The 27,432-nt window shown below is 46.3% G+C and overlaps 2 protein-coding genes across 2 annotated transcripts in view; one reads left to right on the top strand and one right to left on the bottom strand.

The window, feature by feature from the left end:
* Positions 1-13,759, bottom strand: part of LOC121458721 (MOB-like protein phocein) — a 36,338-nt gene extending 22,579 nt beyond the window's left edge. The window contains exons 1-2 of the mRNA XM_041668029.1: positions 13,634-13,759; positions 12,811-12,975 (exon numbers count right to left, since the gene is read on the bottom strand). Of these exons, the coding sequence (XP_041523963.1) occupies positions 12,811-12,975; positions 13,634-13,636 (168 nt within the window). The 5' untranslated portion in view covers positions 13,637-13,759. The remainder of the gene's footprint in view (positions 1-12,810; positions 12,976-13,633) is intronic.
* Positions 13,760-14,178: 419 nt separating this feature from the next.
* On the top strand, positions 14,179-23,994 carry Hspd1 (heat shock protein family D (Hsp60) member 1). Its single transcript, XM_041668026.1, has 12 exons — positions 14,179-14,304; positions 15,210-15,385; positions 16,591-16,843; positions 17,588-17,670; positions 18,115-18,210; positions 19,847-19,940; positions 20,131-20,299; positions 20,710-20,809; positions 21,331-21,576; positions 22,328-22,502; positions 23,126-23,304; positions 23,394-23,994. Exons 2-12 carry the CDS (start codon positions 15,212-15,214, stop codon positions 23,544-23,546), a joined length of 1,722 nt encoding a protein of 573 aa, XP_041523960.1. The 5' UTR covers positions 14,179-14,304; positions 15,210-15,211; the 3' UTR covers positions 23,547-23,994.
* Positions 23,995-27,432: the final 3,438 nt, after the last annotated feature.

Raw genomic sequence — 27,432 nt, 5'->3', positions numbered from 1 at the left:
TGCTGGAATTAAAGGTGTGCACCGCTACAGCCCAACATCTAAATGTTCTCTTAATTCCAGCTTTGCTAAATTATTTCAGCCCATTTAAAGACAGAAAGAGAAAAAAGAAAGAAAGGTATGTCGTAGATGTTAAATTCTGGAGCATGTGCTATTCGGGAAGAAGGGGCAGGAAGATCAGGAGAGCAAGGCCACCGTGGGCTGTAATGAGACTGTCCCAAGACAACAAATTCCGTTCATCCCCTTGGAAAAGTCCAATAAATTTGCATGGTGATGTCAATGCTGACCTTTCTCACAGAAAGAGCCTTGCTCTTTAGAGTTGACTGACGTGTTTCTGCATCATAACCTTCACATTTTCATTCCTGTCAGTCTGCAGATATGATCTCCCTCCTTCTTTTTTTTTTTTTTTCGAATCAGGGTTTCTCTGTAGCTTTAAAGCCTGTTCTAGAAACTAGCTCTTGTAGACCAGGCTGGTCTCAAACTCACAGAAATCCACCTGCCACCATCAGGCCAGCCTGGTCTACAGAGTGAGTTCCAGGACAGACTCCAAAGTTACACAAAAAAAAAACCCTGTCTCAAAAAAAAAAAAAAAGGAAGGAAGAAAGAAAACAAATGGAGAGACCAAGTAATACATAAAAGCAGACCTATTAAGATAACACCTGACTTTTCAATGGAGACTCTAAAAGTCAGAAGAATCTAGACAGATGTGCTGCAGATTCTAAGAGGTTACAGGTGCCAGCCCAGATTACTATACCCAGCAAAACTTTCAAACGCTATAGATGGATAAAGCAAAATAGTCCGTGATAAAGTCAAACTTTAATAATATCTATCTACGGAGCTGGAGAGATGGCTCAGAGGTTAAGAGCATTGCCTGCTCTTCCAAAGGTCCTGAGTTCAATTCCCAGCAACCACATGGTGGCTTACAACCATCTGGAATGAGATCTGGTGCCCTCTTCTGGCCTGCAGTCATACAGACAGAATATTGTATACAAAATAAATAAATATTTAAAAAAAAAAAAAAAAATATCTATCTACAAATCCAACCCTAGAGAAGGTGCTAGAAGGAAAACTCCAACCTTAGAAATCCATGAAAAATAGGGAATAACCTCACACCAGCAAAAACAAAAGGGACACACACACACACTACCACCACCAACACACACACCACCACCACCGCCACCACACACATACCAACAACAACATACACACACACACACCACCATCATCATCAACAACAACAAAATAACAAGAATCAACAATCACTGGTCATTGATATCTCTCAATATCAGTGGTCTCAATTCCCCAATAAAAAGACACAGACTAACAGAATAGATGTGAAAACAGGATCCATCCTTTTGTTGCATCCAAGAAACACACCTTAAAACAAGGATAGATATTACCTCAGGTTGGAAAAGAATATTCTGAGCAAATGGACCTAAGAAACAAGCTGCCGTAGCCATCCGACAAAATAGACTTCAAACCAAAACTGATCAAAAGAGATCAGGAAGGACACTACATATTCTTCAAAGGAAAAATCCACCAAGGTATACATTTCAATGTATTTATTTATTTGGCTTTTGGAGGCAGGGTTTCTCTGTGTAGCCCTGGATGTCCTGGAACTTACTTTGTAGACCAGGCCATTCTGGAACTCACAGAGATCCACCTGCCTCTGCCTCTTGAGCACTGGGATCAAAGGTGTGCGCCACCACACCTGGCTGACATTTCAATTCTTAACATCTATGTCTCAGACACCATGGCACCCAAGTTTGTAAAAGAAACACTTCCACAGCCTAAGTCATACACTGACCTTCACACACTGATCGTGGGGGACTCTCGCCAAGGCAGAGGTCATGCAGAGAAAAACTAAACAGGGAACGGCTGGAGAGCTGAATTTATAAACCAAATGGACCTAATAGATATTTACAGAACATTTCCTTAAAGACACACACACACACACACACCTTCTCCTCTACAACTCAGGAAACTTTCTCAAAAACTGGCCGCAAGCTTGGACACAAAGATCCAACAGATAAGAGAAAACTGAAATATCTCCCTGTATCTTATCAGACCATTATGGATTAAAGGCAGATATGAGAAACAACAGAACTCTTACAAACTCATGAAAACTGAACGACTCTCTACTGAATGAGAAATGGGTTAAGACAGATATTAAAAAAGAAATTAGCCGGTTAGCCAGGTGGTGGTGGCGCACGCCTTTAATCCCAGCACTCGGGAGGCAGAGGCAGGCAGATCTCTGTGAGTTCGAGACCAACCTGGTCTACAAGAGCTAGTTCCAGGACAGGCTCCAAAACCACAGAGAAACCCTGTCTTGAAAAACCAAAAAAAAAAAAAAAAAAAAAAAAAAAAGAAAGAAAGAAAAGAAAGAAATTAAAGACTTTCTAGAACTGAATGAAAAGGAATACACAAAATACCCAAACCTATGGTACACAAAGAAAGCATTGCTGAGAGACAGGTTCATAGCACTAAGTGCCTACTTAAAATAAATAGGGACTATCTCATAATAGTAATTTAATAACATACTTGCAAGCTCTAGAACAAAAAAGTAATCATCAGAAACTGAAAATCCAAAGAATCATACTTTTAAAACCCGTATTCCACAAAATTGGTAAATCTAAAAGAAATGTGTAATTTTCTTGATACATAACCACTTAGCAAAGTTAAATCAAGGTCATAAAAACAATTTAAATAGACCTATAAACCCTAGTGAAACAGGAGCAGTCATTAAAAGTCTCCCAATGAATAAAAACCCAAGGCATGATGGTTTTATCATAGAATTCCACCAGACTTTCCAAGAATTAACACCAATATGACTCAAATTATTACACAAAGTAGAAACAGAAGGACCATTGCTAAATTCGCTTCAGAAGGCCACAGTTACCCTGACGTCCAAACCACATAAAGAATCAACAAAGATAGAGAATTTTAGACCAATTTCCCTTATGAACATGGATGCAAAACTACTCAATAAAATACTTACAAACTGAATCCAAGAACACATCCAAAGATCATCCACCATGATCAAGCAGGCTTCATTGCAGAGATGCAGGGATGGTTTAATACAGGAAAATAAATAAATGTGATCCACCATATAAACAAACCCAAAGGGAAAAAAACCACATGACCATCTCATTAGATGTAGAAAAGGCCTTTGAAATAAATCTGTCACTGCTTCATGATAAAAGTCCTGGGGAGATTAGGGATACAATAGACCTAACATAATAAAGGCAATTTACAGCAGGCATATAGCCAACATTAACTTAGAAACCCAAATCAATTCTATTTAAATCATAAAGAAGGCAAAACTCCACTCTCTCCATATCTATTCAATGTAGTACTTGAAGTTTTAGTCAGAGCAGTTAGACAACTGAAAGAGATCAAGGGGACACAAATTGGAAAGGAAGAAGTCAACATATTGCTATTTGCAGAGATTATACATAAGTGACCCTAAAAGTTCACCATCAAATTCTCACAGGTGATAAACATTTTCAGCAAAGTGACTGGATACGAGATTAACTCAAAAAAAATCAGTAGCCCTCCTACACCCAAATGATAAACAGGCTGAGAAAGAAATCAGGGAAACACCACCTTTCGCAATAGCCTCAAACAATATAAATCATCTGGGGGTAACTCTAATGAGGCAAGTGGAAGATCTGTATGATCAAAAACTTCAAGTCTTTGAAGGAAGAAATTGAAGAAGATGTCAGAAGATGGAAAGATCTCCTGTGCTTATGGATCAGGAGAATTAACATAGTAAAAACAATCTACAGATTCAACGCAATCAACATCAAAATTCCAACACAATTTTTTTCATATTTATTTATTTATTATGTATACAATATTCTGTCTGTGTGTCTGCCTGCAGGCTAGAAGAGGGCACCAGACCCCATTACAGATGGTTGTGAGCCACCATGTAGATGCTGGGAATTGAACTTAGGACCTTTGGAAGAGCAGGCAATACTCTTAACCTCTGAGCCATCTCTCCAGCCCCCACAATTTTTTTTTTAACAGACCTTGAAAGGACGATTCTCAACTTGATTCTCAACTTCTTCATATGGAAAACAAAACAAAAACAAAAAAGACACCTCGAGCTAGCTGAAACAATCCTGACCTATAAAGAACTGCTGGAGGAGTGATGGCTGTTCTCTGCCCAACAGCCCCACCTATCTCTCTGCTGCCTAGTTATTGGCCGTTCAGCTTTTTATTAGACAGCCAGGTGCCTTAGGCAGAGAAAGCAACACATCTTTACATCCCTAAACCCATGCAGCATAAACATGTAACACACCATGTCAAAAAGTAATATTCCACAACACAAATGTAACACACTTTGCCAAAAAGTAATATTCCACAACACAAATGTAACACACCTTGTCAAAAAGTAATATTCCACAACACAAATGTAACACACCTTGTCAAAAAGTAATTCCACAACACAAATGTAACACACCTTGTCAAAAAGTAATATTCTGCAGCATAAAGAAATGTAACACATCTTTGCTTAGTTTAAGTAGGTCTACAACATGTTCTTAGGTTATTACTGAGCATCCTTTGGGTATATGCTCAAGAGTGGTATAGTTGGGTCTTATGGTAGATTGATTCCCAATTTTCTGAGAAACTGCCATGTTGATTTCCAAAGCAACTGTACAAGTTTGCTCTCCCACCAGCAACAGAGGAGTGTTCCCCTTGCTCCACATTCTCTCCAGCATGAACTGTCTCTTGGATTTTTGATCCTAGCAATTCTGAGAGGTGTAAGATGGAATCTCAGAGTTGTTTTGATGGCTAAGTTTGTTGAACATTTGTTTGTTTCTGTGATGGGGAACCTTCAGCCAATGGCTTTTGAGAGGCTGGACCAGGTTGAGACATGGCTTTGGGGTACCAAAAGGCTACGGTCCCGCCTGCTCACTCCTCTCTTCCCACGCTCCACACCTTGATGTTGGACCCCATTCCTGTTCTGAATGCTGGGAGGAAGAAGGGCAAAGTGAGAGAAGCCATGGATCCTCTGCCTGAGATGGACGCCCGTTTAGAATCTCCGGTAAGTCACTGCCGTGTGGCGATACACAGATTAATGGAGATGGGTTAAACTAATATGTAAGAGTTAGCCAATAAGAAGTTAGAGCTAAAGGCCAAGCAGTGTTTTAATTAAATAAAAAGTTTCCGTGTGGTTATTTCAGGTGTAAACTAGCCAGGTGGCCGGGACAAACAACAGGCCCTCACCATAAACGTAGTATCTTCCAATTCAAGTGATGCTGTCTGATAATGGTGACTTCACAAAAGAGCTGGAAATTATGATTATTCACTTAAATTGCTACTAACTTCTGACTTGAAAAGCATGAAATTTCTGCCCTGGCAATGCTGAAGCATGCATGAGCTGTCTGTATATGGCGGTTCTGTTGAACTTGTCCATGTTGGGTTTCACGGTCTAAGTTGATGAGGACGACTGACCAGGTCTCTTCCTCTGCTTAGCTTTTCTAATTTTTGTCCTGGATAATTTTATGTCAGCTTGACACAAGCTAAGGTCATCCGAGAGGAGGGAACCTCAGTTAAGAAAATGCCTCCATGAGATCAGGCTGCAGACAAGCCTGTGGGGTATTTTCTTAATTAGTGATTGATGGGGGGAGCAGCCCATTGTAGGAGGTGCTGGCAGTCTTGGATTCTACAAGAAAGCAGGCCGAGCCGGGCGATGGTGGCGCACGCCTTTAATCCCAGCACTCGGGAGGCAGAGGCAGGCAGATCTCTGTGAGTTCGAGGCCAGCCTGGTCTACAAGAGCTAGTTCCAGGACAGGCTCCAAAACTACAGAGAAACCCTGTCTCGAAAAAACCAAAAAAAAAAAAAAAAAAAAAAAAAAAAAAAAAAAAGCAGGCCGAGCAAGCCATGGAGAGCAAGCCAGTAATTATCACCTCCATGGCCTCTGCATCAGCTCCTGCCTTCAGGTTCCTGCCCTGATTGAGTTCCTGTCCCAACTTCCTTCGATGATGAACAGTGATAAGGAAGTGTAAGTGAAATAAAAACCCTTTCCTCCCCAAGCTGCTTTTTGGTCATGGTGTTTTATGGTAGCAATAGAAATCCTAAGACAATTCTTAAACTTTGTTTATTTAATACATGTATGTGTGTAGGCACGTACGTGTCACGGGGCATGTGTGGAGGTCAGAAAGTGATTTGAGGAAAGCAGGTTTTTCTTTCCACTGTGTGGATCACAGGGATTGAACAGGCAGTCAGGCCTGTTAGCAAGTTCCTTTAGCATCTCGCAGCCTCCTGACCTGTGTATTCTGTGTGAAACGTTTATTGTTTTTTTTTTTTTTTTTTTTTTTTTTGGTTTTTTTCGAGACAAGGTTTCTCTGTGGTTTTGGAGCCTGTCCTGGAACTAGCTCTGTAGACCAGGCTGGTCTCGAACTCACAGAGATCCGCCTGCCTCTGCCTCCCGAGTGCTGGGATTACAGGCGTGCGCCACCACCGCCCGGCTTATTGTTGTTTTATGGTTCAAGACAGGGTCATCTTGTACAGCACATGCTGGCCTCAAACTCCTGATCCTTTGGCCGAGCCTCCAGAGAACCAGGATTACAGACCCTCACTGTCACGCCCGGGCTCGCTCTCCTGTTACAACATAGGCTGGAGACGGAGCTCTGTGGTAAAATTCAATTTCCTTGCACCAGGAAAAAGTGAACAATAAGGGAATGGATCCAATTCCTCTATCCTTTTACAGATTAAGTTAAATCTAAATGTCAGAAAGAATTAAAACTTTAGCTGGGCGTGGCAGAGGACTCCCAGGACGTGGGAGGTGGCAGTTAGGGGAATCAGGTTTCAAGGCTGCATAGTTTGAGGCCAGTCTGTACTACTGAGACCTTCTTAAAGAGAGAGAGAGAGAGTTATAAAATACTTGTAGTTTTATTTATCTTGAAGATATGATTTGGAAGCTGGGTACAGAGGTCCACGCCTATAAAGCCAGCACTCTGAAGGTAGAGGCTACCATTTAAAGAGAGGCCTGGTGTGCTAGCCTTTAACTGCACAACCTGGGAGGCAGAGGCATGTGGATTTCATACCTTGTGAGTTTAAGGTCGGCCTGGTGTACATGGCAAGTTCCAGGACACCCCTGGCTACAAACAAACAACAACAACAACAACAACAAAAAACCCAACTAACCAAACAACAACAAAAAGAACGAAAACGGGGCTGGAGAGATGGCTCAGCGGTTAAGAGCATTGCCTGCTCTTCCAACGGTCCTGAGTTCAATTCCCAGCAACCACATGGTGGCTCATAACCATCTGAAATGAGGTCTGGTGCCCTCTTCTGGCCTTCAGGCATACATGCAGAAAGAATATTGTATACATAATAAATAAATAAATATTTAGAAAAAAAAAAAGAACGAAAACAGCTAGGCAGTGGTGGCACACACCTTTAATCCCAGCACTTGGGAGACAGTGGCAGGCAGATCTCTGAATTTGAGGCCAGCCTGGTCTACGAAATTCCAAGACAGCCAGGGATGTTACACACAGAAACCCTGTCTTGAAAACAACAACAACAAACAAACCTAGAACATACTATATTATGTATTCCATTGAAAGGGAAATGGTATTCCTGTATTACTATGACTTGTCTCTTCTGATCACGTCTTTCCTCTTAGAAAGTATCAATTACCCACTAATCCATAGAATTTTACCTAAATCCGATGGCTTAAGACACCAGTAGACACTGGTGAAGTCACTCAGCAGGTAAAACTCCCTTGCTACCAAGCCAGACAACCAGAGTTCAATCTCTAGGACTCACTTGTTCAGAGAATCAACTCTCTGAAGTTGTCCTCTGACGTCCCCATGAGTGGCACAAACACATATACAAACTAAATATGAAAACAGGAAAAAACAACCCAGCGATAGTCAAGCACCAAAGCGCGTGCCTGTGATCTGTCACTCAGAGAAGGAGGCAGGTGACAAGCTGAAGGCCACACTGGGCAATTTTGCAAGAGATTTTGAAAATAAGATTTAAAGCGTACACGCCTGTAATTCCAGCACTCGGGAGGCAGAGGCAGAAAGGCTGCTGAGTTTGAGCAAGCCTGGGCCAGAGTTTTAAAATGAAAGTCACAATGAACCAGGAGCTGCAAGTGCTTTGGCGTGCAAGCCTGAGGACCTGAACTTAAATCCCCAGCAGGGCATGATGGTGCACCGTGGGGCTGAAATAGGACTGCCGGGGTTTGCTAGGCGTGGTCCAGCTCTGAGACCTTGCTCAGATGGTAAGGCAGTGGTCACAGCCAAAACCTGATTGTCCTCTCCCGGATATTCACAAACCGAAAGACCAAGCTTATCACAAAGGTAAAACTGACTTAGGTGTGATTTGCTCAAGGTGGTGGCTAGTAAATACAGAAATGGGGAGTCCAGCCGGAATCAAAGCTTTCCTACTGCAGCCCAATGCTGTTAGTAAATGTCTTGAGATCCAAGGATTAGTTCTAAAAGTTTGATTCCATATACTTAAACCGCCAAGGCCCCAACTACCCCTATTAGAAGCACTGGGCCCCTCGTGATACCTGACTTAGTGTCATTGCTAAAGAAACGATTCTGAGTGATTATATTGGTACTAGAGAAAGAATGCTGTCATCTACGGCCGTACCACCCTAACTGCACCAATCTCGTCTGATCTGGGAAGCTAAGCAGGGTCGGGCCTGGTTAGTACTTGGATGGGAGAACGAACGCTGTCACAGTGTTCTGGTTGAGCCGGGTGTGTCACACCTACAATTCAACGAGGCCCACATGGCGGGACCTAGCTGGTCTGCATAACGAACCACTTGAAAGAACAGGGCACTGAGAAAGCGGCCAGTGTTCCAGATTGAAATGCTGCTGTTTATCTTTTTTTCCAAGAAGAAAATAAAAGATCTAAAACAAAACAAACAACCTCCCCCCGAAAAAAGGAAACCATATGCAGCTAGACATGACAATGCAGCTTTAATCTTAGCCCTCAAACACAGGGCAGAGCTATCTCAGGTTCCACCTGGTCTACACAGCAAGTTCCAAGCCAGCTAGGACTGTGTTTACAAGATTAATTTGCAGGTACATTGTTAGCTACACCTGAAATAGAGTATAAACATTGATGACCCAATTGCATACTCTCAAGAACTAATTTTTTAAAGAGTTTATTTGCCTGCATTGGTGTTTTGCTTGCATATTTGCCAGTGTGAGGGTGTCAGATCCTCCGGAGCTGGAATTAGTCAATTGTGAGCTGCCATGTGGGTGCTGGAAATTGTACGCAGGTCCTCTGGAACAGCCAGTGCTTTTAGGCACTGAACCATCTCTCCAGCCCCCAAAACTTCATACTTTTTGTATCTAAATGTAATAGTTAAGCCTTGGATATCAAAAGCAGTAAACATGTAAGCGTCCATTCACACACATACTGAAAGCACACACTACTTTGTGGGTGGGGGTTGTGGTCACTTTCCATCTTTGTTATGAAACCAACTGCATTCAAACTGTGGAATGCCAGAGGCTGACCTTAGTGGTAGAGCTTCCCTAGCACACAGGAGGTATCTCACATACCTGGGAACAACAGAGAAACATTTGGAGGATTGGTACTGAGTGGCGGACACCACAAAAAGTATTTTGTAATTACCTTGTAATTTATTTGGTTTTTCGAGACAGGGTTTCTCTGTGTAACAGCTCTAGCTGTCCTGGAACTCACTCTATAGACCATGCTAGCCTCGAACTCAGAGATCCGTCTGCCTCTGCCTCCCGTGTGATGAGATTAAAGGCGTGCACCACCACCACCCATTGTATTGGATTTTCAAATTTTATTTCCTGAACACTGCTTGTTAGCACGCCATGTACATGTGCTAAAGAGGGCAGAAGGGTCGGGGGCTGGATCCCCTGAAATGGGCTACCACCAGGTTCTCTGAACCGAATCTGGGCCCTCTGGTAGAACAACAGCCAGCCAGAGAGCTTTTAACCGCTTCCTCTGCTGACTTTTTTTTTTTTTTAAACAACATGGAAATTGTCTTTTATTTTAATATTTATTTATTTATTTATTATGTGTACAGCATTCCTTCCATGTGTGCCCCGCATGCCAGAAGGGGGCGCCAGGTCTCATTATAGATGGCTATGAGCCACCATGTGGTTGCTGGGAATCGAACTCAGGACCTCTGGAAGATCAGTTAGTGCTCTTAACCACTGAGCCATCTCTCCAGCCCCCTCTGCTGACTTTTTGCCAAAACAAATCTAACAAGTTTTGGTGTGAGTTTTGGAAATTAGAACACACTGAGGAAACAATAAATAAAAAAATGAACAGAGGCTAAGAACCGCATACCTCTGTAACAGAGGAACTGTACCACAGGTTCTGGGTGTTTTACAATGTTGCTAGCTTTTGTCAACTTCATACAGGTAGGGTCACTGAGAAGTTGCCTTCATCAGATTGTTCTATAGGAGGTCTATGGTGCATTACCTTAATGAGTGACATGGGAAGGCCAGGCCACTATGGGCAGTGCCATCCCTGGGTCCTGTAAGAAAGCAGGCCGAGAACTAGAGCGAGCCAGTGACATTCCTCCTTGATCTCTGCTTCAGCTCCTGCCCTGAATTCCCTCCACGATGAACTGCAAACTTGAAGCTGAAATAAACCCTTTCCTCCCCAAGTTGCTTTTGGTCAGCAGTTTATCACAGAAATAGAAAGCAAACTAAGACAGTGCCCAAGTATTAGCCCAGGGGTTTTTGTTTTGTTTTTCCTTGTTTTTCAAGACAGGGTTTCTCAGTAGCTTTGGAGGCTGTTCTTGAACTCACAGAAATCCGCCACCTCTGCCTCCCGAGGGCTGGGACTAAAGGCACACGCCATCACCAACCATCTAGCACATGGTTTTAGCATCACTCATCCACCAAGGAAAGCCCTATCTCTCAGATGACTAAAGACTGCGTTCGTTTCTATAATTTTATCTGGAAAAGACGACAGCACAGCGACACTGAACTGCAGACGATGTCATTGGTGCAGGAATCATCAGTTTATTATAAAATGAGGCACGGAAATTATTTACATGATGAAGAGCTCAGAACTTCGGCGGAATGGGCAGCTTCACGTGACACCATTTCTACAGCGATCAGTCCACGTACTTTCCAAGAATGTCACCGTCTCTAAATAAGAAATAATCCTGCGAATAAAGAAAGAAACCACTGGTCAGGACAGGAAGAGCAGCTGCACACGACGGACTGGAGACCAGGGCTCTCTCTGCTCACCTTGTCGTCTAGAACGACTTTGGTGCCTCCGTACTCTGGGAGGAGAACTTTGTCTCCAACCTTCACGCTGACGGGTTGAATCTCTCCACCCTTAAGAAAAGAAGCAAAGACATCTTGGTCACTAGGTACACAGGGACCTTTCTGTTTCATCATGTACACCAGCAGCCCCCTGCCTCAGCTTTTCTGCTGTTATTAATTACAGGCATGCACCAACCACGCTCAGCTCTACAAGACAACTTAAACCCCTGACTGTAATGTGTTCACTCAGACTTTCCTAGTTAGTGGTTAAGCAATATTATTTACATTAAACGTAGACCATCACAATATAAGCACTGCTGCAGTTCCAATGTGAAATAAGCACACTGGCTTACAATAAAACTACATTTCACCGAGTAGCTATAGCTGGCTAACTTTCTAACCGTTAAATATTAACGCATCCCATAGACCATGTGAAGCAAAGCAGCTTTTTTTTTTAAATATTTTTTTATTTATTATGTATACAATATTCTGTCTGTGTGTATGTCTACAGGACAGAAGAGGGCACCAGACCTCATTACGGATGGTTGTGAGCTTTTAATACCAAATAGTAAATGGTCACGTACAACTTCTTCCAATGAACAAAAATCCGGTATTCGTTTTAATACACATTCATTGATTTAATGTCCTTGTTCTCAAGGATAGACTTGGTCAGAGATGGAAGCAGCATGCTCCAGAGGTTAAGTGGAGACTCCAGAGTATTTCCCTCTCAGGGTGGCCAAGCAAGGCCACCAGAGGTTTCAGTGCCTGAGTCAGCCCCCAGCCCTGCCATTTCACCCTTTGTTTTGGGGGAAGGAGAGGAGGAACAAGGTCTGTGCAGCCTTGACTGGATCCTCTTGCCACAGCACATGCTCCCACCAGGGCCAGAATTATTGTCCAATACCTCTTTCAATTCTGAGAAGGCCCCAGGGTTTTTTCTAACTGTACCATCTTTTGTCTATTTACACTGTGACTAGGTTACAAAATAGCTACCTAAAGCAATTCACTTTGTAAGGGTTTTTTTATCCTTTTTTTATTTTTTTGAGACATGGTATCACCCTGAACTTCCTGCTGGCCCAGAAGGTTCTACAATCCCGCCTTGGCGTCCAAAGCACCAGGGCCTCAAGGCAGGAGCCACCATCATGGCAGGCACGCTTTAATCTCTGGAGTGTGTGGCACTGGAGAGGTAACTCAGCAGGTGAACGGACTTGCTATGGTAGTACTGGAACCCAAGCAGGGAATCCCAACACTAGTAAAAAAAAAGGCTGTAACCCCAACATACTGAGGGCTGCACACCAGACTCTGCATGCCCGCAGACATGTGCCACATACTCTCTCCCTCTCTCACACAAACACCAGAAAAATACTTGTGTGTACTTTCTGCCTTTTTTCAGCCCCTCTCCATTCCTTAGAAAAATAAAACAATCCCGCAATCATCTTCTTTAATGCGAGATTCCTTGTAAACTGAAATTATTTCCAAAACAGCACCTGCTATTTAAAAAGCCACTTCTGACAAACCGGGTTTACTATTCCCTTTCTTCCACACCCCACATAAAACCCCGCACCGCTGGAGCCGCTCCAAAGTTACCTTTCCTTTCGCGCCTGATCCCACCGCCACTACCGTTGCTTGCAGTACTTTCCCTTGCGACTTTTCTGGAAGCATGATGCCACCTTTGGTCACCGTTTCGGCGGCACTCCTTTCAACCAAGACTCTGTCAAAGAGCGGGAGAAACTTTCGGAACGCCTGTCCAGCCTGGGGAAGAGAAACGCGTGTTCAAATGGACTGCAATTCCGTTCCAAGTGTCGGAACACAGTTAAGACCACTGCAAGCCTTAACCGCTACCAGGTCAAAGCGTCCCGAACGGACAAGAAAACCTGGGTGTGCCTTTAGGAATATTCCTGAATGCTGCACGCTATGCAAGCTAAATGCAACCTCCATTCCCTGTCTACCGTGCGCGTGTGTGGGTGAGGGGTCATCTTTGCTCTTCAGCAACCGCACGACCTTAGACCACAACCTTGGTCAACTCCAAGGTCAAACGTTTTCCTTCTTTAGGCATCTTTTTTTTTTAATTCTAGCAAGGTGTGGGGGAAAAGTGTCCACTTTTAAGCTAGGATTATAGATTCTCCAACACAGCATACATCCGCTTAGGGCCTGCCAGGGCTGGTGGGCTACCGAGTGTGCGCCCGGGTTCCCGCCCCCCGCCCGGGGACGCCTGCAGCACACACGTGCGTGCAAAGCAGCCCCGGTGGAGGAAGGCGTCGGGCAGGCCTCGCTCCCGTGGAGCCTGGCCGCACGCTGGACAGCGCGGGGTCTCCCTGTCCTGATGGTGCTAGAGCGGAACCCGGGACACAAGGGACACGCCGTGGGTCGCAGGCCGACCCGGATCCCGGCCAGCCAGGGGGACACTCACCATGACTCGCGCCGCCGCCTCCGCCGCTCGGACTCTGCGCACAGGCCGCCGCTGCAAGGAGAGTCCCGCGGGCCGGCAGGGGACACGTGAAAAAAAGGCCCCGCCGCGCGCAGGCGCACCCAGCCCCCCCGAGCGCGCACGAGAGGGCGGCCACGGCAGCGCGCGCGCCGATTGGCGGCGAGGGCGGCGAGCACGGCGGCCGGCAGGGGCTTGGGGGGCGGGGGCGGCCGGAGGCGGAAGGAAAGGGGCCGCACTTTCTAGGCTTTTCCAGGCCGCCCGCCGGGGTGAGAGCCCGGGCCCGGCGCCCTCCCTCCTCCCGGAAGTGACGCCCCCATGACCCTCGACCCGCACCCCCACTGCCCCCCCTCCCCGGGAAGCGCGGCGCTCCGGAAGGTTCTCGAACGGAGCCGAGCCCGGGAACGAGCGTCCGGCGGCGGGGCCGAGGCCGCTCGAGTAGGGAGGGCGGGCGCGCGCGCGCCGCATGCCGATTGCGGGGCTCCCGGGCGGGCGCGGGCGGGGGAGGGCGGGCGCGCGCACGCGGGGCCGCGGGGGCGGGGCGGGGCCGCGGAGGGTGGGGACTCGGGCTCATTGCGGTGCGCGCCCGGCGCTCGGTCCCTCACTCGCCGCCGACGGCCTGCTTCGCCTCGTGCGCTCCCGCCGCCGCCCCGCAGGTACGCGAGCCCGGCGTGCACGACGATCCGGGCGCTCGGCGGTTCCGTGTCCGGCACGGGCCGAGCACGGCGGACGAGGGGGGGGGAACGAGGCTGGCAGCAACGCCGCGGGCTCGGCTCGCCCGTCTGGGCCCGGCGGGGCCACGCGGGGTTCATCACGTGTGGCGGGCACCACGCGATCCGGGCCAAGCGCGGGAGCCTGACGGGCTCGGGCGGGAGCCGCTCGTGCCCTCGGGTGCCACCTGCCCCTGGCGCCGCTGCAGGACTCCGTGGGACGGGGGTCGTGGTCCCTTCTCGTCCCCTCCGGCTGCGGGGATCCGGCGCCTCCACTTTGACCTTGCCTGGGACGCCTGGTCGGGAAGACACGTGGGGCCGCGCGCCTGGGCCGAGCTGCGATCCTGGGTTTTGGGGTTTTTTTTTCTTTCTGTTTTTGCGGCCTTGCTAGCTGCGGTGCGGTGCTACGGTAGCTCCGGGTGGCTACCCGGCGACACTTTGCCGAGCGGGGTTTTGCACCGTCACGAGTGCTTCTATAGAGTGCACTTGCATTTGAAACCTGCCTCGCTTACGCCAGCATGGTCCCCCCCCAACCCCCAACACACTTTCGGAGTGGATCTGCTCCCAAGGCCGCTTTGGCAGTGAAAGATTAACTCGGGACAGCAGCGTGAGTGGGTGGCCTTGGAGAAGTGGTTTCGTGTGCTTTGTGCTAGTCCTGTAGGTCAGGCCTGGGGGCGGCCTCCTTGGTCCGTTGCTTGCAAACGCTGTCCTGGAGCTGCAGCGCCGCGGGGCCCAGGCGTGGTTAGAGGACACCGGATCTAGAGCTAGCCTCCCTGTTCTGAACCACAGGTGGTCACGTTTGTCCTTAGCGAGTAGTGACCCTTTGCCTTTTTTTTCCTCTCCTCCCCCAGAAATGCTTCGACTACCCACAGTCCTTCGCCAGATGAGACCAGTGTCCCGGGCACTGGCTCCTCATCTCACTCGGGCCTATGCCAAAGATGTAAAATTTGGTGCGGATGCTCGAGCCTTAATGCTTCAAGGTGTAGACCTTTTAGCCGACGCTGTAGCTGTTACCATGGGGCCAAAGGTATCAGTATATTTAAAGTCGTGTTAATAAAAGAATAGTGGTTTGTAGCTTCAAATCAGACAGCATTTTGTAATCGAGTTTGTGAAAATCTGATTTGCATGTGGTACATGGTAGTGATTTGGGGGTGTAACGGATTTTGTTGGTGGCATTAATACTGCCGCAGCCGATTTGGGGGACTTTGTGCAGCACAGTGTATGTAATAGAGGATTTTCAAACGGGAGGCGTAATGAATCTTGTGTGCGTGCTTGCATTAAATTTTGGATCCTTTCCCAGTAGAGGATATAGAAGGGAAAGCCCAGCTAATAACTCTTGAACGTGCATATTTGGAGATGTGAAGTTTTACTTACTGTACTGAAGTATCCCAGCATAGTACAGTAAATACACTAGCATAGGGTTTAGGTTTATTTATTTTTATATTCTTTGATGTTTTTGCCTGCGTGTATATCTGTGTGTGCCAGAACCTGAGTTACAGACAATTGTGAGCTGCTGTAGGTGCTGGGATTGAACCTGGGTCCTAACCACCGAGTCATCTTTCTAGCCCGAGTTTATGATTCTATCTGCACTGCTCTGTGACTGTCCCCACCACACATCTCTCCAGAACTGTTTTCACTTTCATGATTTCTGCCATTATCATGTTCCAGAAGTTTGGTTTGGGGTTTTTGAGAGAACCGCAATAGCTTAGTCTGGCCTCTAACTCCTTAACCTCCTAGTCCTGCTCCTTCTACCTCCCACATTCTGGCTCACCTGCTGTTTGTTTATTGAGGCAGGGTCTTTAGCCACAGCTCACCTGGAACTCTTTTGGATCAAACTAGCTTGAGATCAAAGGTTGGGATCTGTGGTTGAATGAGGAGCCTTGGACCTTGAGGACATCCTTGGGTGTGGGGCACAGTCATTTTAAATGGATGTTAGAGTGACCTAAAGAGCTGCACAAATAGCTCGAGACAGAATAACTTGGTTCAAATCCAAGTTGCCGATAATAGTTGGTGCCGTTTTTGAAGTTTTGAATTGATTGAATAGGAAAAATAACTTCATAAGCAAAATTTCAGTGCAAGGGATGTGACGAATGTTCTGGGATTTGGTGATTATGGTCATCTGTACTTTCTTGTTCTATAGGTGGCGTCTCTTGGTGCCTGGATTTTGTCTTGTTAGTCTGTAGACTTTTGAGACTCACCATTGAGGGTTGCTGTTCTCTTCTGTCCTTGTAGGGAAGAACGGTGATTATTGAGCAGAGCTGGGGGAGTCCCAAAGTAACGAAAGATGGGGTCACTGTGGCAAAGTCAATTGATCTGAAGGACAAATACAAAAACATCGGAGCCAAACTTGTTCAGGATGTTGCCAACAACACAAACGAAGAGGCCGGGGATGGCACTACCACGGCTACCGTTCTGGCACGTTCTATTGCCAAGGAGGGCTTTGAGAAGATCAGCAAAGGGGCCAACCCAGTAGAAATCCGGAGAGGTAAGAGTGCCAAGTCATTGACCCTACAGAAAAAAATTACAGAGAATTCCACTGTTCAAGACAGGGTTTCTCTGTAGCTTTGGAGCCTGTCCTGGAGCTAGCTCTTGTAGACCAGGCTGGCCTTGAACTCACGGAGATTCACCTGCCTCAGCCTCCCAAGCGCTAGGAATAAAGGTGTGCACCAATGCCCGGCTTTGATTTTTTTTTTTTTTAAAGATTTTTTTTTTATTATTCTTATGTGCTTTGCTGTCTTGTCTGCAAGGGTTCCAGATCCCCTGGAACTAGAGTTACAGATTTTTTTATTTATTTTATTATTATTATTATTTATTTTTTTTTTTTGAGCTGCCCTGTGGGTGCAGGGAATTAACCCCGGTCCTTTGAAAGAGCCTCCTATACTGTTAACCAATAAGCCAGCTCTCCAGCCCACAGTTGAGATTTTTTTAAATTTCATTCACTTTTGTTAAGAATGGGTGGGTATTCCTCTGAGCCCTCCCTGGCTGGCCTTAAGCGTCCTGGGTGTTGGGGTTACAGGTGTGGGCCCCACTCACCATCTTGATGAGGTTTTCACAGTGTTTATGGTTTTCAGCTTGATTGATGTTCCAGATGAGTGAGTGCGTGCCGTGTCACTTGGTGCGGTTAAGAGAGCACTGACACGGAGCTTGCGTATATACGTTAAAATGAATCTTATGCTGGGCTTGGGAGCCGTGATGATCAGCATTTTAGTAACATACATTCTTGAACTAGGTGTGATGTTGGCTGTTGATGCTGTAATTGCTGAACTGAAAAAACAATCTAAACCCGTGACAACCCCTGAAGAAATTGCTCAGGTAAGGATTTTATTTCCTGTTTGAAAAGAATTGACTAGCGAATTTTAATTTGGATCTTCTTTGGTTTTTCAGGGCAGGGATGTGTGTGTGTGTGTGTGTGTGTGTGTGAGTGTGTGTAGCCAAGGCTGTCCTGAAACACTCTTTGTGGACCAGGCTGGCCTCAAACTCAGAGATCTGCCTGACTCTGCCTCCCAAGGGCTGGAGTTAAAGGTGTGTGCCACGTGGCATTATGAACCCATAGAAGACGCTGTTAATGTATTTGTGGCATGCCAAAGAATGAAGGGACTGAGGTTGTGGCTCCAATTCACCAACCAGTACTTCATTAAAACTGTTAACTTGTAAAATGTCCCTCTGGGTAGAAGTATCTGTTTAGAAGGTCAAAGGGGAAGAGGGTTGAAAATGCTGATCTTACTATTTAATTTTGAAATAATGTGGTTATTTCAGGTTGCTACAATTTCTGCAAATGGAGACAAAGACATTGGAAACATCATTTCTGATGCGATGAAGAAGGTGGGAAGGAAGGGTGTCATCACAGTGAAGGTGAGTGCAGGCTGGGATGGGTTGGCCACACCTTCCCTTAGGTGTGCTGTGCGCGTTTCTTGTTTGTTCCGGAGTAATTCACTCCTTTGTCTGCTGAGTGTGGAGCTTCCTGGTGTTAGAATTGGGAGCTTTCCCTGCCAGAATCAGTCTATCCGATTTAATAAATAATAATTAGCTCTCAGCCAACTAATGAGGGAGGTGGAGCAAGGCCTCACTGCAGCCCTGGCTGGCCCAGGACCATGGCCTCCACCTCCTAGATTCCTCCACCCTGGCTCGTTATGGCTACTAAAGGCGTGCGTGCGGGCACCATGTGTGTTCTTGGTGCCCAGGGCCATGGCCTCTACCTCCTAGATTCCTCTACCCTGGCTCGTTATGGCTACTAAAGGCGTGCGTGCGGGCACCATGTGTGTTCTTGGTGCCCAGGACCATGGCCTCTACCTCCTAGATTCCTCCACCCTGGCTTGTTACGGCTACTAAAGGCGTGCGTGCGCACGCGCACCATGTGTGTTCTTGGTGCCCAGGACCATGGCCTCTACCTCCTAGATTCCTCCACCCTGGCTCGTTATGGCTACTAAAGGCGTGCGTGCGCACGCGCACCATGTGTGTTCTTGGTGCCCAGGACCATGGCCTCTACCTCCTAGATTCCTCCACCCTGGCTCGTTATGGCTACTAAAGGCGTGCGCACGCGCACCATGTGTGTTCTTGGTGCCCAGGACCATGGCCTCCACCTCCTAGATTCCTCCACCCTGGCTCGTTATGGCTACTAAAGGCGTGCGCACGCGCACCATGTGTGTTCTTGGTGCCCAGGACCATGGCCTCCACCTCCTAGATTCCTCCACCCTGGCTCGTTATGGCTACTAAAGGCGTGCGTGCGCACGCGCACCATGTGTGTTCTTGGTGCCCAGGACCATGGCCTCTACCTCATAGATTCCTCCACCCTGGCTCGTTATGGCTACTAAAGGCGTGCGTGCGCACGCGCACCATGTGTGTTCTTGGTGCCCAGGACCATGGCCTCTACCTCCTAGATTCCTCCACCCTGGCTCGTTATGGCTACTAAAGGCGTGCGTGCGCATGCGCACCATGTGTGTTCTTGGTGCCCAGGACCATGGCCTCTACCTCATAGATTCCTCCACCCTGGCTCGTTATGGCTACTAAAGGCGTGCGTGCGCACGCGCACCATGTGTGTTCTTGGTGCCCCAGAGTCCAAAAGAAAGGCAGAATCCTGGAACTGCAGTGCGGACCACCGCGTGGGTGCCTGGAACCTAACCAGGTCCTCTTCAACAGCTGCACGTGTTCTTAATCCCAGAGCTGTCTTAAAGGTCTCCTGTTCAAGTGTTGTTTCTTCATTGAAATTCACTCATCTGGGGCTGGACAAATGACTCAGCAATTAAGAGCACTCACTGCTCTTCCAGAGGACCCAGGTTCAATTCCCAGCACCCACATGGCAGCTCACAGCTGTCTTGTAACTCCAAGACCCAACACCCTCACACAGACATACATGAAGGAAAAACTCTAATGTGTACAAGATAAAAATAAATTATTAAAAAAAAACTGTACCGCTGAGTCCTAATGCTCATTCCCTATAGTTTTAAAAGAAAAGAAATTCATTCATCTAAGTCTTTGAATTTTTTCATAGGATGGGAAAACCCTGAATGATGAGTTAGAAATTATTGAAGGCATGAAGTTTGACAGAGGATATATTTCCCCGTATTTTATTAACACATCAAAAGGTAAGAGCAAGTCTAAGCAAATCTTAAATACACTCTAAAGGTATCCGTCAGCTGTAAGCGGTGGGTTGGTGTAATGTGTATAGTTCACTAAATGAAGAGGAAGAAAACCTGTGAGTTACTGGTCTCTTTGTGAAATTAAATTGTTAGAATTCTCGATACTTTAGGATTTGATCTTACTGCTGTTTTACAGGTCAGAAATGTGAATTCCAAGACGCCTATGTTCTGTTGAGCGAAAAGAAGATTTCTAGTGTTCAGTCCATCGTACCCGCTCTGGAAATTGCCAATGCTCATCGGAAGCCCTTGGTCATCATTGCTGAGGACGTTGATGGAGAGGCTCTAAGCACACTGGTCTTGAACAGGTCATTGGCAAGTGGGTCGGGCGGATGGTGGTCTGTGTTGCTGTTTGATGTACGTAGTGTCTCGTGCAGTGGTACATTGGAGTGCTCTACACGTTATAAGCCTGGTGGTTGGTTTGAGACTGTTTCAAGCTGGCCTCAAATACACATCCAGCTTCCCAGCGAAAGCTAGTTCCCTATGTCCTCTGACTGATGTCCAGCTGTCTGGAACAGCAGTTCCTTAAGTGGGTGATCAGCCTGGAAGAAACAGATGAGCAGAGAGCCCGTCTCCTCTTTCTTCAGGCCAGAAGATGCTGGGAAAGGAGTAGGAGTCCTGAGTGTTTTGGTAGTGCCAGAACTTACCATGGACCAAACTAGGTGTTTTCTCCCAGTTACCCCTTCAGTTTAAATCTCACAGTTACTGTTCTTTACAGGCTGAAAGTGGGTCTTCAGGTTGTGGCAGTCAAAGCCCCAGGGTTTGGGGACAACAGGAAGAACCAGCTTAAAGATATGGCTATTGCTACTGGTGGTGCGGTGAGTGGATCGCTGGGGTGACTGCTTTGCTGGGGGGGCGGGGGGGTGCTTCCAGCCTGCAAACGTTAGAGCGTGCACTTCACAGATAGATAGATGTGCCTGTTTGGAACATAGGGACTAGGTTAAGGTCATATTCCTCATTTGCCAAGTCTTTCCTAAGAACGGGCATGATTAAAAGTTTTTCTCAATTCAAATAAAGCTAGTTTCAGCTTGTATAATAGTGATTTTAGTCAGACCTTGTTCTAGGTACCAGTGGCCTTGACACCAAGGAAAACAGCATTGTTTTCCTCTGCTCCTTGGTATTTTGTGTGCACACCAAAAGGCAGCATCTGGTCTTGCAGGACTGCAGTTAGAGACAATTGTAGGTGCCATGCGGGTGCTGGGAGGACACCTGAATCAGCGGTGCTCTTGGCCGAGGAGCCATCTCCAGCCCTGAAAAGCAGTATTTCCAGATGTTTCTCCTCACAGATAGATACCCGTGTCACATCACGAAAGACACTAATAGCACACTGCTTTTATAGGTGTTTGGAGAAGAGGGGTTGAATCTAAACCTTGAAGATGTTCAAGCTCACGACTTAGGAAAAGTTGGAGAGGTCATTGTCACTAAAGATGACGCCATGCTTTTGAAAGGCAAAGGTGACAAGGCTCAAATTGAGAAGCGCATTCAGGAGATCACTGAGCAGCTCGACATCACCACTAGTGAATACGAAAAGGAGAAGCTGAACGAGCGACTCGCAAAACTCTCAGATGGTGTAGCTGTATTGAAGGTGAGGCTGGAGCCTGGTGACTCTTATTCTGGTTCTGTGGTGCATACCAGCAGTACCTAAGCAAATGCTTCGATTCCCCAAATCTCAGCTGTGTCTGTGCGCACACTGTACTCCATAGGGCACATGTGGTCAGGGGCTGGTTATCTACATTTCCACCGTGATTTCAAGGATTAAATTCCGGTCATCAGGCTTGCAAGGCAAGCCCTCTGACCTACTGGGCTATGTCCCAGTGCCTCCAGAGCCTAAAATAGGTATCTGTTCCTGACGGGTGTGAAGCCTGAGACTATTCCTTGTCCTGTGTAACAAGCAATCTACCACTGCTCCATACCCCAGCCTAGCTTTTTCTGTTTTCTTTTTTTTCTATGTAGTCCTGGCTGCCCTGGAACTCAATTGGTAGCCCAGGCTGGCCTCAAAAGTCAGAGACTTAAGTGCTTGCAGCACCACTTCCTGGTTATCATCCTTTTCTTAAACTAGAGTGCAGCTTGTTATTTTTGGAAATTCTGGAAAAGATGATTTGTTAGTGGGGTACATTCCTCAGAAGAGGCAGCCTTACTGGATACTTTTCCATATGATCTTTTATTCTAGAATGGCTTCTTTTTGTTTTGAGCTCTATAGCCCAGGCTGGCCTTGGTCTCCTGAGTGCTGGGATTCTGACTGCCACCATACCCAGCGCAGGCTTGCCTTCGGAATGACTTCAGGCAGTCTTAGTGAACGGGAAAGGTCATGCTAACCTTAATTCTTTCTTCTTTAGGTTGGAGGAACAAGCGATGTGGAGGTGAATGAGAAGAAAGACAGAGTTACAGACGCGCTCAACGCCACGCGAGCAGCTGTGGAAGAAGGCATCGTGCTAGGCGGGGGCTGTGCTCTGCTCCGCTGCATCCCAGCCTTGGATTCCCTAAAGCCTTCCAATGAGGATCAGAAAATAGGTAAAGATAATTGCCTTTCGTTTCCCGGCCACGAGGTCCCAAATAATCATAGCAACTTAAACTGCTTGGCTTATAACTCTTACAACTTACCCCATTTCTGTTCATCTGTGTGAAGCTGTGGCTTTAACTGGTCTGCTGGCATCTTGTTTCTTGGGCAACTGTTCTCATCTCTCTGCCCCTCGTCTGAGTTTGATTGATTGTTCTGCCTAACCCTATGCTGCCTAGCTATTGCTCAAACAGCTTTTATTATTATTAACCAATGAGAATAATACATATTTACAGTGTACAGAAGCATCTAGAAGATTATCTTTCAAATGAGTTTGTGGCGTGGATCTTTCTGTTTGAAAAGTAGTGTTGTTGGAATGGGTACTCTGACATAGACTGTAGGCTTTTGTATTCAATTATTTTGTGTGTATGGGTGCTGCATGTCTTGTGTGTCGTGTGTGCAATTCTCTCAGAGGCCAGAAGAGGGCGTTTATTCCCTGAACTGGAGTTACAGACTTGTGTCGCTAAGGGCCAAATCAGGTCCTCAGAACAGCGAGTGCGCTTTAACTGTTGAGCCATCTCTGGTTCCCCAGGAAGTGAAAACCAAATGAATGTGTGGAAATGTGTTTGCTCTGTAGGTATAGACATTATTAAAAGAGCACTCAAAATTCCCGCGATGACCATTGCTAAGAATGCGGGTGTTGAAGGGTCTTTGATAGTTGAGAAGATTCTGCAGAGTTCCTCAGAAGTTGGGTATGATGCCATGCTCGGGGAATTTGTGAACATGGTGGAAAAGGGAATCATTGATCCAACAAAGGTAAGTAATTCAGCATTTCTTAAACATTGCATGGCTTGTTCTGAGATGGAGTTTTCAGTAGTTAAACTTCTCATAAAACTTTTGTCTAGGTCGTAAGAACTGCTTTACTGGATGCTGCTGGGGTGGCCTCCTTGCTAACAACAGCAGAAGCTGTAGTGACCGAAATTCCTAAAGAAGAGAAGGACCCTGGAATGGGTGCAATGGGGGGAATGGGAGGGGGAATGGGAGGTGGCATGTTCTAATTCCTAGAATAGCGCTTTGCCCTTACCAATGAACTGTGACAGGAAGCTCAAGGCAGGTTCCTCACCGATACCTTCAGAGAAGCCCCTGAAGAGAATGAAGAGAAGGCTGGCTGATCACTATAACCATCAGTTACTGGTTCCCATTGACAATACATAATGGTTTACTGCTGTCATTGTCCATGCCTACAGATAATTTATTTTGTATTTTTGAATAAAGACATTTGTACATTCCTGATACTGGGTGCAAGAGCCGTATACCAGTGTCCTGCTTTCAACTTGAGTCACCGACGCAGGCCTGCTGGTCCGTCTGCTACGGTCAGGACTGTGGCACTTGTGCCACCAGCCAAGAGGTCAGAGGCAGCCTTTCTGTGGAGCGAGATAACTGTACAAAGTAGAGAAGTATCCAATTATGTGACAACCTTTGTGTAATAAAATTTTGTTTAAAGTTCCTGGTTGTGTCTGGAGTCTTAAGGAGAAATGAGCAGTTGGGTGCACAGAAACACCATGTATATTCTACATCTCTTCCTTGGAGATAGAATTTTGGTGATGGGAGTTCTTATAGAAGAAGACAAAACCCTGATTGCTGATTGGTCGCTAGTGTGGGCAGTATTGAGACACGGTCTTAAAGGAGACCATGGTGCCAGATGGTTGTGGTGGACAACCTAGCATTTGGGGAGGCAGATTACAGCCAAGACAGTTACACAGAAACCCTATCCCAGAAAGCGAAAAAAGGGTGGGAGGTACTTCCTCCCCTGCATGAATCTGGGCGGTGGCTTGAATAGCCCAGACAGTGAAGACTATGCCTTTTTTAGTGGAAAGGAATCGAGTTAGAGATGCCAGCCAGGATGCCCGTGAAGCAGGAATAGTGCATCAAACTCCAGTCCATTGGCGATTCTGTGAAGACGGGTTTGTTTGAACAAAGGATGGAAATTTCCAGAATCAGAACAAATGAACCAGAAATGGGAAAAGGGAGGAGACGCTGGTCCTGTATTTAGTTTAGCTGTGGAAATGTACGTGCATCTATCTGAAAAATTACTAACTGAAAGCAGTTACCCTGCTTTCTCAGAAGAGGAAAATCAACAGTGAGTGTTGATGCTGGCAGAGAGCCAAGTAGGTTGGTGTGGGCGGGCCCAAGACCCCCACAAAGCAAATGACTGGCCTGGCCTGACCCTCCAAACAGCTGCTGCCCCTGTCTGGTGAGTTGTTGTGGGGACAGCAGGTAACAATGTTGAAGTAACAGGAAATTACTTCTCTGTAGACCAGGCTGGGCCTCCAACCAAGTTTTCTTCATAAAACACTGCAGACTGAAAGACCTTTTTACAATAGTGTAGGGTCACCTGCATGTCGGATGTTTGCATGGAGATTTACAATAGTGACAAAATTGGAGTCATAAAATAGCAATGGGGATGACTTTGTGGTTTGGGGGTCACCCCAACCCAACATGGGGCGCTGTCTTGAAGGGACGGAGCATTGGAAAGGCAGGGACCCACTGGCTTGGAGAACGTCTCCTTATGGAAGGTCTGTTCGTGCTAGCATCTTTATCCTTGCTAACTTGGCTAAGCTTAAGCTATTTTGATAAACAGTCATACGAGAAACTGTTATATTCTGCAATGGTGCACTATAAAAGGATCAGAAGTCCCCCTGTCTCTCTAGGGACTGTGTCTATGCGTTAAAAGTTTTATTTTGATACTGAAAGGAGCTTCAGTTGAGAAGTTGCTATTTTTAGATGCTCAAACTTAACGGATCTGAAGCTCCAAAGCCCTTTCCCCAAGGTCAGGCATGAGACCAAAGCCCGATTCCCTCAAGGGTTTGCAGAGAGCTCCTGCTTACTACAGACGGGGTCGGTATCCTTGACTCTGGCAAACGGAACTGTGGCCCTTCGGTTAACTGAAGACTGTGGTGCCCATTAACTTGTCAAGGGCAATGCCAGCCTTTCCCTCGTCCCTGCTCACAAGTCCTGCCCAGGCAATCCTAGTCTCATAAAAGCAAATAACTCTTTATAAATTGTTAAGGATAATTAAGAAATACGAGCTAATGGTCGGTCACCTTACAAATGATCAAATTCTTTCATGTGTTCAGAACTGTGTGTGTAGCCATACTAAGTATTAATGTGATGAATTATAGAAAAAAGCTTTATGTAGCCTAGATGTGGTTTCCAACGTTAAGCCTAGGTTTATCTAGCTCAGATATACTTACCAGAGTTGTATTATGAGTCCAATTCTTGACTCTGTGATAGGTGCCTTTTTATATTGGGATCTAACAGCCATCAACTTAATGGTATCCAGACAGGTTACCCTCCACCCCCTTGGGTTTTTTTTTAATATTTATTTATTTATTATGTATACAATATTCTGTCTGTGTGTATGCCTGCAGGCCAGAAGAAGGCACCAGACCCCATTACAGATGGTTGTGAGCCACCATGTGGTTGCTGGGAATTGAACTCAGGACCTTTGGAAGAGCAGGCAATGCTCTTAACCTCTGAGCCATCTCTCCAGCCCCCAACCCCCTTGTTTTTATACAATAATTTTTTCAAGTACAGCCAGATTGTTTCTAATGATTTCTGAGTGGTTTGAATAGAAACAATAACCTCTCTGTTTTACACAGAATCTGTGGAGTGCCCTATTTCAGCTAATGAATCTTCCTGTTGCTAGATCTGGGTCTGCTTGGTTTTAACAGGAACCTTTTCTGGTACGCCAAGAGGCACTATAGATATTTTGTCCCCATGCCAGGGGGTTTCCTTTTGATCTAACAGTCCAGCTTGCTGGGGTCAAGGGGCAAGAGTATATCCTGATGTACTTCCTGCCTGTGAACCTCCCACCCACGTGTGATCAAGCATATCTAGTGTAGGAAATAAAGCAAACTTGTGTAGGGGAGTGAAAAACCTCGGGCTTGTTATCTCCCATAAAGAGCAGCCTCCGGCATTTCAGGAGCCAGCTGTCCCTGGGCAGGAGGTTTGCAGGTCAGAGGCGGTTTTGTTTCATGGATCTCTAAGACGTAGGAATTAAAACTGAAAATGTAACTTTGGCTCTCACGGTCCCCCTTGAGTTATAATCTGACTCAAATCCTTGACTCTATGGTGGGTTCCTGTTTAGATTGGTATCTACTAACCATCAGCTTAATGGTACCCAGATAGGAATGACCATTTAGTTCAGGCATCAGTGATGCCAGAGCCAACAGCAATTAGGAGGAACAGATGGTCCAGATGCACTCAGGAGGCAGAGAGAAGCAGATCTCTGGGTTCGAGACCAGCCTGGTCTACAAAGTGAGTTCCAGGACACACAGGGCTATGTAGGAAACCCTGTCTCCAAAAACAAAACAAACAATTAAAACAAACAAACGAAAGCTCCAAAAACCAGAAACACAGGGCTGGAGAAATGGCTCAGTGGTTAAGAGCATTGCCTGCTCTTCCAAAGGTCCTGAGTTCAATTCCCGGCAACCACATGGTGGCTCACAACCATCTGTAATGAGGTCTGGTGCCCTCTTCTGACCTACAGATATACACACAGACAGAATATTGTATACATAATAAATAAATAAATATTAAAAAAAAACCAGAAACACAAAAAATCCAAGTATCCGTGAGAATTTGGTGCATTAGACCTGCCTTTTTACATTTTATTGCTTTTTATTTTGTTTGTTTGAGACAGGCTTCACTGTGCAGCTTGACCGGCTTGGAACTTGCTGGGAGTCTAGGCTGGCCTTGAACTAAGTTCAAGCCTGGCTTAGACTTGCAATTTTATTGATTAGAATTTTTTTTTTTTTTTGAGTCAGAGTTTCCTATGTAGCCGTGGTAGGTCTGGAATGCCCTAGGTAGACCAAGCTGGTCTTGAGCTTACAGAAAGCCTCTTCCTTTCAGTTATTAGAATTCTTGGACGGGGGCTGGTGA

Source organism: Microtus oregoni, unplaced genomic scaffold (assembly GCF_018167655.1).
Source record: "Microtus oregoni isolate MIOR12 unplaced genomic scaffold, Mior012 000018F_ref0000195, whole genome shotgun sequence".
NCBI classification, from domain to species: domain Eukaryota; kingdom Metazoa; phylum Chordata; class Mammalia; order Rodentia; family Cricetidae; genus Microtus; species Microtus oregoni.
The sequence above is the reverse complement of the archived record's forward strand: the minus strand, read 5'-3'. Positions and strand labels throughout refer to the sequence as shown.